Source organism: Nansenia antarctica (assembly GCF_963989245.1).
Source record: "Nansenia antarctica genome assembly, chromosome: 9".
Classification (NCBI taxonomy): domain Eukaryota; kingdom Metazoa; phylum Chordata; class Actinopteri; order Argentiniformes; family Microstomatidae; genus Nansenia; species Nansenia antarctica.
Window position 1 is genome coordinate 770,955 of NC_137679.1, and position 9,400 is coordinate 780,354.

A 9,400-nucleotide genomic window follows, 5' to 3' on the forward strand; every position below is an offset into this window, starting at 1 on the left:
CATTTTGGGCCCCCCCACCTAAACTACCCATCAACCTAAACCCAGTTGAAGTTGATGAACTATTGATGCACTGCAAGAAATCCAATGATGGACGTCTTTTGTAAATGTAATTTAAAATTACAGTTAATACAGGAATCAACAATTCAGCAAAGAAATCTCAACATTCTTTAACTTATTAAATTAAGACTTGAACAACACAAGGACAAAAGTATAATTAAATGAAGATTGGAACCCAATTATAAAAGTATAAATCACACAAAAAGTAAAAAATATAATTGTAATGGGGTGGTATTGTGTCTAAATAAATGTAGATCTTGTAAAGATCAGTTGGCCATAATACTGTCAGGATTAGATCAATGAAGAATTACAGCAGAGATATATTTACTGACTCAGCATTGCTTGTTTCACACAAAGACAAACGTGTCTTATACAAGAGGGACAACACAGACATGGTGCCAGCGAAATTGAATGTGAAATGGGAAGATTTTTATTTTTACACTGCGGCAGTACTGTGGAATAGTATACCTGGAGAGCTAAAAACTATATCTAGCCTAATGCACAACGATTCAAGATAGGAGTAAAGAGATCAAATCAAATCAAAGCTAAACGCTGGGCCTTCTTAGTAGCAACATCTTTAATAAGATCCTTGAAATCTAGTGATGAAGCCAACTTGCTGTGCTGCTGTCATTGTCCTTTGTTACTTCTTGCTCTTCTTCTTCTGCCTCTTTACCTCTGCTCTCCTCTCTGGCTGCCTTGCTTGAAGAGGGCCCTGGCATGGAGTATCCATAGGTACATAATTCATAATATGTCCTATAATAGTATTAACATAATAATACATACATTACACCAGATTAGCTAACTTAGATGTTATCTAGCTAGCTAACAATATTATTAAGATGCCAGTGGTCAATGTTATTGCAATTACTGGAAGAACTATTAACTAAATATGAATATTAGCTAAAGTTGTATTCAATGCATGCATGGTAATGCAGCATACATTAAAATATTCAAAATATGTTTGTTAACCCCAAACTCCTACTGCTCACCTCCTTCTCCTTCAACTGGGAGGTGGGTTGAGGGAAGGAGTCCTGATCCTGAAACTGCATCTGTGCATGACGTGATTAGCATGTAACATTATACTAGTTAGCTATAGCTAGCTATAGCAAGAGTGCATAGCTGCTGGATACAAATTCACTGAGCTCTAATAACCTATATTTGGACCAAAATCGCACTCATCTCATACATTTAACTGAAATTATACTGACAGTGCACTGTAAGTTAACTTTACTTGAAGTTAATGTTAATTAGTTATAGCGAGCTAACTAGATCATCCACGCAGTGATTAGATCACTAAACCACTGTTGTCTAGATAGATAGCCTACATACTAGCTGTCGCCCTTTTTTGTCACTCTCCTCGTTCTTTACTTTTACCTTTCTCTTTTGAGACCCTGACTTTGGCTTCGCCTTTCACGACATCGTCTCTCTCCTTGTCAGAATATTTGCGGTAACGTTCCTCTAGTCTAGTCTAGCAGCTCGCGCGCGGTGGACTGAACCATGCAATGAATAAATAGAGGGGTAAATAATAAGGCTTAATTTTGTTAAACATAGAGAAACAAAACTCCAGTTTTGTTTTAATACATAGAATTATAATTTGAATTCGGCTACATTAACGTCCTTATGATAATAATAATAATATTATTTATAAATATAATATATATTTTTTTAAAGATTCTCATGGGCCCCTGTCAGTGCTGGGCCCTTAGAATCGTCCTAACTTACCACCCCCTAGCGGCGCCCCTGCCTATCGACACCTGCATAATAGCAGTAGCGCGTATGAAGCGCATAATAAGGGTGGCGGTAGGTCTTAACCTGGCGGTGCGTCTTAATTAACACTTAAGACGGCAAGTTAAGAAGTGCATAATAGGGCCCACAGTATCTACAGCACCAATACCAGTGAATACATATACTGTACAACTTAGTGCAAGAACATGTAAAGTGCAAGGTGCCAATGATCAGAGTTATTGAGGAGGGCCGTGGCTTTGGGGGAGAAACTGTTCAAGTGTTGTGATGTTTTTGACCCGGTGGCCCTGTACCGCTGTCCAGAAGGGAGTCACTCAAACAAGCTGTGAGCTGGATGTGATGTGAGGGGTCTGGATGTGAAAGCTAACTTGTATGAGTGAGTGTATATGAGTGAATGTATATGAGTGTATGTATATGAGTGTATGTATATGAATGTATGTATATGAGTGTATGTGTATGAATGTATGTATATGAGTGTATGTATATGAATGTATGTATATGAATGTATGTATATGAGTGTATGTATATGAGTGTATGTATATGAGTGTATGTATATGAGTGTATGTATATGAATGTATGTATATGAGTGTATGTATATGAGTGTATGTATATGAATGTATGTATATGAGTGTATGTATATGAGTGTATGTATATGAGTGAATGTATATGAGTGTATGTATATGAGTGTATGTATATGAATGTATGTATATGAATGTATGTATATGAGTATGTATATGAGTGTATGTATATGAGTGTATGTATATGAGTGTATGTATATGAGTGTATGTATATGAATGTATGTATATGAGTGTATGTATATGAGTGTATGTATATGAGTGTATGTATATGAATGTATGTTTATGCATGTATGTATATGAGTGTATGTATGTGAATGTATGTATATGAATGTATGTATATGAATGTATGTATATGAGTATGTATATGAGTGTATGTATATGAGTGTATGTATATGAATGTATGTATATGAGTGTATGTATATGAATGTATGTTTATGCATGTATGTATATGAGTGTATGTATATGAATGTATGTATATGAGTGTATGTATATGAATGTATGTATATGAGTATGTATATGAGTGTATGTATATGAATGTATGTATATGAGTGTATGTATATGAATGTATATGAATGTATGTATATGAGTGTATGTATATGAATGTATGTATATGAGTGTATGTATATGAGTGTATGTATATGAGTGTATGTATATGAGTGTATGTATATGAATGTATGTATATGAATGTATATGAATGTATGTATATGAGTGTATGTATATGAGTGTATGTATATGAATGTATGTATATGAATGTATGTATATTAATGTATGTATATGAGTGTATGTATATGAGTGTATGTATATGAATGTATGTATATGAGTGTATGTATATGCATGTATGTATATGAATGTATGTATATGAATGTATATGAATGTATGTATATGAATGTATGTATATGAATGTATGTATATGAATGTATGTATATGAGTGTATGTATATGAGTGTATGTATATGAGTGTATGTATATGAATGTATGTATATGAGTGTATGTATATGAATGTATGTATATGAGTATGTATATGAGTGTATGTATATGAGTGTATGTATATGAGTGTATGTATATGAATGTATGTATATGAGTGTATGTATATGAGTGTATGTATATGAGTGTATGTATATGAATGTATGTATATGAATGTATATGAATGTATGTATATGAGTGTATGTATATGAATGTATGTATATGAGTGTATGTATATGAGTGTATGTATATGAGTGTATGTATATGAATGTATGTATATGAATGTATATGAATGTATGTATATGAGTGTATGTATATGAGTGTATGTATATGAATGTATGTATATGAATGTATGTATATGAATGTATGTATATGAGTGTATGTATATGAGTGTATGTATATGAATGTATGTATATGAGTGTATGTATATGCATGTATGTATATGAATGTATGTATATGAATGTATATGAATGTATGTATATGAATGTATGTATATGAATGTATGTATATGAATGTATGTATATGAATGTATATGAATGTATATGAATGTATCTATGAGTGTATGTATATGAGTGTATGTATATGAATGTATGTACTGTATATGAGTGTATGTATATGAATGTATGTATATGAATGTATGTATATGAATGTATGTATATGAATGTATGTATATGAGTGTATGGATATGTAATGTAATGTATGTGCCTTCATGGGTTTCTACATAGATTGTACATAGAGTGTTTTGTGTGTGTGTGCATGTGCATGTGTGTATGTATGTATGTATGTGTGTGTATGTGTGTGTGTATGTATGTATGTATGTATGTATGTATGTATGTGTGTATGTATGTATGTATGTATGTATGTATGTATGTATGTAAGCGTGTGTGTGTGAGTGTGTGTGTGTGTGTGTGTGTGTGTGTAACCTACTGTGTACAGAGTGTGATACATGTGTGTGTGTGTGTGTGTGTGTGTGTGTGTGTGTGTGTGTGTGTGTGTGTGTGTGTGTGTGTGAGTGTGTGTGTGTGTGTGTGTGTGTGTGTGTGTGTGTAGCCTACTGTGTCCAGAGTGTGATACGCTCCAAAGTTGAAGCTCCTGGTGCTGCGCTCCATCCTGCTGTTCCTCTGCATGTCAGCCTGCTCCTCATCCAACAGCTCCTACACACACACACACACACACACACACACACACACACACACACACACACACACACACACACACACACACACACACACACACACACACACACACACACACACACACACACACTGTTATACTGCTGCATGTCAGCCTGCTCCTCAACCAACAGCTCCTACACACACACACACACACACACACACACACACACACTCCTCATCCAGGAGCTCCTACAAATGATAATAATAATAATAATAATAATAATAATAATAATAATAATAATAATAATAATAACCTTTATTTGTATAGCACTTTTCCTGCAAACGTTGCAGCTCAAATTGCTCCCAGTGAGCGGGGCCGGCCGGCGCCTTGCATGGCAGCTTGTCGCCATTAGGGTGTGAATGTGTGTGTGAACGGGTGAATGAGAGGCCGTTGTAAAGCTCTTTGGAATAAGGCATAGCTACCGGTATATAAGTCAGTCTGTTTACCTGGAGGTTGGTGATCATGACAGAGAAGGTGATGTGGTGGGTGTGGAGGAAGTCCTTGACCGCGCCCAGGCTGGCGTGGGGCACGTGCACGTCCACGGGCAGGTCTGTGTTGACGGGGTGGAGCCAGAAGTCCAGCTGGGGGGGGACGGGGGGGGACGGAGGGGGGGGGGACGGAGGGCAGACACACAGGACGTCACCCGGAGACCCGTCACACTTCTGAACAGAGACTTGAGAATCCATCTTAAACTAGACTGTTTCTGAAAGACTGTAGGTCACTGTTCTCTGTGTGGCACGTTTTATTTATTTAACTCAACTCATTATTCTTGGGTAATAATAATAATAATACGTTTCCTGATAAAATAATTTTAACAGTGCACTAAACTACAGGTGTGTGTGCCTCAGCTCTCTACCTCCCAGTCCTGCTCCTCCTCTACCTCCTCCTCCTCCTCCTCTCCTCCTCCTCCTCCTCCTCCTCCTCCTCCCCCCCCTCCTCCCCCTCCTCCTCTCCCTCTACCTCCTCCTCCTCTACCTCCTCCTCCTCCTCTCCTCCTCCTCCTCCTCCTCCTCCTCCTCCCCCCCCTCCTCCTCTCCCTCTACCTCCTCCTCCTCCTCCTCCTCCTCTCCTCCTCCTCCTCCTACTCTACCTCCTCCTCCTCCTCCTCTACCTCCACCTCCTCCTCCTCCTCTACCTCCTCCTCCTCCTCCTCCTCCTCCTCTACCTCCTCCTCCTCCTCCTCCTCCTCTACCTCCTCCTCCTCTACCTCCTCCTCTACCTCCTCCTCCTCTACCTCCTCCTCTACCTCCTCCTCTACCTCCTCCTCCTACCTCCCAGTCCTGCTCCTCCTCCAGAGCGCGGAGCAGCTCGATCTGCTCCTCTGACTCCACATTGACCCTGAGAACCTGGTCCCTGTGGCAGGAAGGAAGAGAACAACACTCGTATTAAAGTGGTAAAAGATTCATAAATGGACGACTGTGTGACTTGTTTATTGCAAATGGTACAGCCTGAAATAAACTCCTAAAAAAGTTCGGAAACGTTATTTCAGTTGATTCCTCCCCTTTAGTAATACCAATTGGTATTGTATTTTATATCGTTGGAAAGCCTGATTAGTCACCTTTACAACGAGGTACAACTTGTAAGGATCATGCATTCATGGAATGAGCAACACAGCTAAACGTGTGGGTAGCGGACCAAAAGAACGTGCCAAAATCCCCTGCAATATTCTTCTGTTGGTATTGGCACAGGCTGAAACAGCTCAGTCTGAGATATCTTTACAACATCAACATGAATGGTCTTTATTGTCATTAATACAGTACATTAGTACAGGTACCATACAACGAAATTTAGGAGGGGGGGCTCACCTGGTGCTAGGAAAAAAATACTAAAAACAAGAAGGGAAAAGGGCTGGTTTACATAAATAAAGGCTATATACGCTATCCACTATACTATACTACTATACTATACAAATAAAACACTGTGCTGTACTCTATGCTATGCTATAAATATCCTAACATTTCCTATCTCTGAACCTTATGTCCAAATAAAACACTGTGCTGTACTCTATGCTATGCTATAAATATCCTAACATTTCCTATCTCTGAACCTTATGTACACGAGGGTTGTCATATTGCACATAGTATTATTGCACATTCATTTAAAGTGTCGCAGTTTGCAGGTTTGAAATGTTCACAGTTGTATTTCAGTATTGCACTTATGATTACAATCTAGTAGCTGCCATCAAATTGTCTAGATTGTCCAGGGCCTAGAACCTAGGTCTTTGCTGTGTTCAGGGCCTGAATGGCCCTAGGGTAGAAGCTGAGCTTCAGTCTATTTGTCCTTGCGGACATGGTCCTGAACCGCCTGCCTGAGGGCAGCCGAACATCAGAGGTTAGAGCCCAGAATTAAAATACAATTATCCAGTGCTTTGTTACATTATTCACTGCTACTTCTAATTAAATGATCCTGTTGACATTAGGATTTTATTTAGATGTATTCATCCTTCATTCACCCAGCATCTTTGAACCCAGGAAAAGCGCTATATAAATACAATGAATTATTATTATTATTATTATTATCCTTTATCTGCAGTATATACTGATGTTGTCTGATTGCCTTAAAGAAATTCTCTTTCACAAGTGGGTATGTGACTGATGTTTACTTGACACAACTAAAGTCTAACTACTATGCAAAAAAACAAAACTCAACATTTTGAGATCTATTCTGCTATGTAAAAAAGAATTATTTCTAATAATTTAAGACTTAGAATGTAATTATTTCTAATAATTTAAGACTTACAAAGTAATTATTTCTAATAATTTAAGACTTCGAATGTAATTATTTCTAAGAATTTAAGACTTAAACAAAAGTTGAACTTACCCAACGAAGACCTTCTCACACAGGGCCGCCACGAGAAGCGCAAAGAACACCAGAACACCCTTCATCTTCATCTTCATCCTGACTACCTAGCCCAACTGCCTCCTGCCAGCGCTAACGCTGCCCTTATACTAACGCACAGCAGCACCTGTACGGTTCCCATGACAGTGTACAAGCTCAGTGGAGTTATTTTGGGGAAGGGACATGATTCTCTGTTTGCTGTTCTGTAGCAGGTAGACTAGACGCTCCTTGACTCGCCCAGTTGGAGATATCAGCTATTTTCCCAGACCACTGAGTGCTACAGTGAATTTTATTATTATTATACATTTTTTAAAGTTTTATACTCATATTTTTCATTGTATTGGACAGATACAGTGAAGACAGACAGGAAAGTAAGGAGAAGAAGGGAGAGAGAGAGGGCATGTCAGCAGGGCATGGGCCGGATTCTAACCCATGCCGACATGGGCTTATGTGTGCACTGTCGACGGTGCTAGACCACTGGACCACCCCAGGCCATGGTGCTAGACCACTGGACCACCCCAGGCCATGGTGCTAGACCACTGGACCACCCCAGGCCATGGTGCTAGACCACTGGACCACCCCAGGCCATGGTGCTAGACCACTGGACCACCCCAGGCCATGGTGCTAGACCCCTGGACCACCCCAGGCCATGGTGCTAGACCACTGGACCACCCCAGGCCATGGTGCTAGACCATTGGACCACCCCAGGCCATGGCCAGTTAGTTTATAATCAGCATTATTATTAATCTAATAACTAAGGCAATTGAAATATAACAGAACTTTAAACTAATGTTGGGCTAACAATTCGTCTTGCAGGGCTGCAAGTGAATACTTAAAATAATGGCACAGTAGCTCAAGTTTACATTGACTATTGGTTAGTACACAATCCCTTGCGGCTTCATATTGTAGCGAAGGGGAATCTTCTAGTGTAACTCGCCCCATGCGGGAGTCGAACCCCGACCTCCCGCATAACCGACGGCCGCGCTAACCATTAGACCAAGAGAGTTAACTCCCTTGGTGGAGCTGTTAACGGGCCCCATACAGGATCGTTACACTATCCTCACCGTTCGGGAGAGCGTGCCCTCACGCTTCACTATGTCAAGTCCCTCACGTGGACACGCCTCTCCGATGGCCTTCCTTCCATCCCACTTCTGACACCAGTGTAGCGAACGGGAATCTTCTAGTGTAACTCGCCCCATGCGGGAGTCGAACCCCGACCTCCCGCATAACCGACGGCCGCGCTAACCATTAGACCAAGAGAGTTAACTCCCTTGGTGGAGCTGTTAACGGGCCCCATACAGGATCGTTACAATATTGTTAATTTTGTTGTCAAATTCTCCTAATATATTTATATCGCTTTTTAAATGTTAAGTGTTAGTTACGCTACTTACTTTGTCTTTTCTTCCTTCGCCTTCTCAAACTGGTCTAGCTGGCAAGTGCTGACGCTACAAGTGATGACGCTACAAGTGCTGACGCTACAAGCTGCTGACGCTACAAGCTGCTGACGCTACAAGCTGCTGACGCTACAAGTGCTGACGCTACAAGCTGCTGACGCTACAAGCTGCTGACGCTACAAGTGCTGACGCTACAAGCTGCTGACGCTACAAGTGCTGACGCTACAAGCTGCTGACGCTACAAGCTGCTGACGCTACAGGTGCTGACGCTACAAGTGCTGACGCTACAAGCTGCTGACGCTACAAGTGCTGACGCTACAAGTGCTGACGCTACAAGCTGCTGACGCTACAAGTGCTGACGCTACAAGTGCTGAGCTACAAGTGCTGAGCTACAAGTGCTGACGCTACAAGTGCTGACGCTACAAGTGCTGAGCTACAAGTGCTGATGCTACAAGCTCGTGCTAAACACGTGCAAGGCACATTCCTTTGCGTCCTAGAGCTGTTCTGCGAGGCTGCAGCTGGATGCTTCTCGATATTTCTCCTGCGTATTTCCTCTTCGTCCATTTTACATTCCGTGTCGAGTAGCAATAAACTATCCACAAAAGTAAGTGATATTGTGTGTAAGTGTGTGTATGTGTGTAGACTATAGGGT

The 9,400-nt window shown here is 40.4% G+C and overlaps 1 protein-coding gene across 1 annotated transcript in view; it reads right to left on the reverse strand.

Moving 5' to 3' along the window:
* Window positions 1-7,417, reverse strand: part of LOC308164887 (carboxypeptidase A2-like) — a 23,236-nt gene extending 15,819 nt beyond the window's left edge. Inside the window, exons 1-4 of the mRNA XM_080538943.1 lie at window positions 7,337-7,417; window positions 5,788-5,869; window positions 4,963-5,097; window positions 4,396-4,494 (exon numbers count right to left, since the gene is read on the reverse strand). Of these exons, the coding sequence (XP_080395069.1) occupies window positions 4,396-4,494; window positions 4,963-5,097; window positions 5,788-5,869; window positions 7,337-7,413 (393 nt within the window). The 5' untranslated portion in view covers window positions 7,414-7,417. The remainder of the gene's footprint in view (window positions 1-4,395; window positions 4,495-4,962; window positions 5,098-5,787; window positions 5,870-7,336) is intronic.
* Window positions 7,418-9,400: the final 1,983 nt, after the last annotated feature.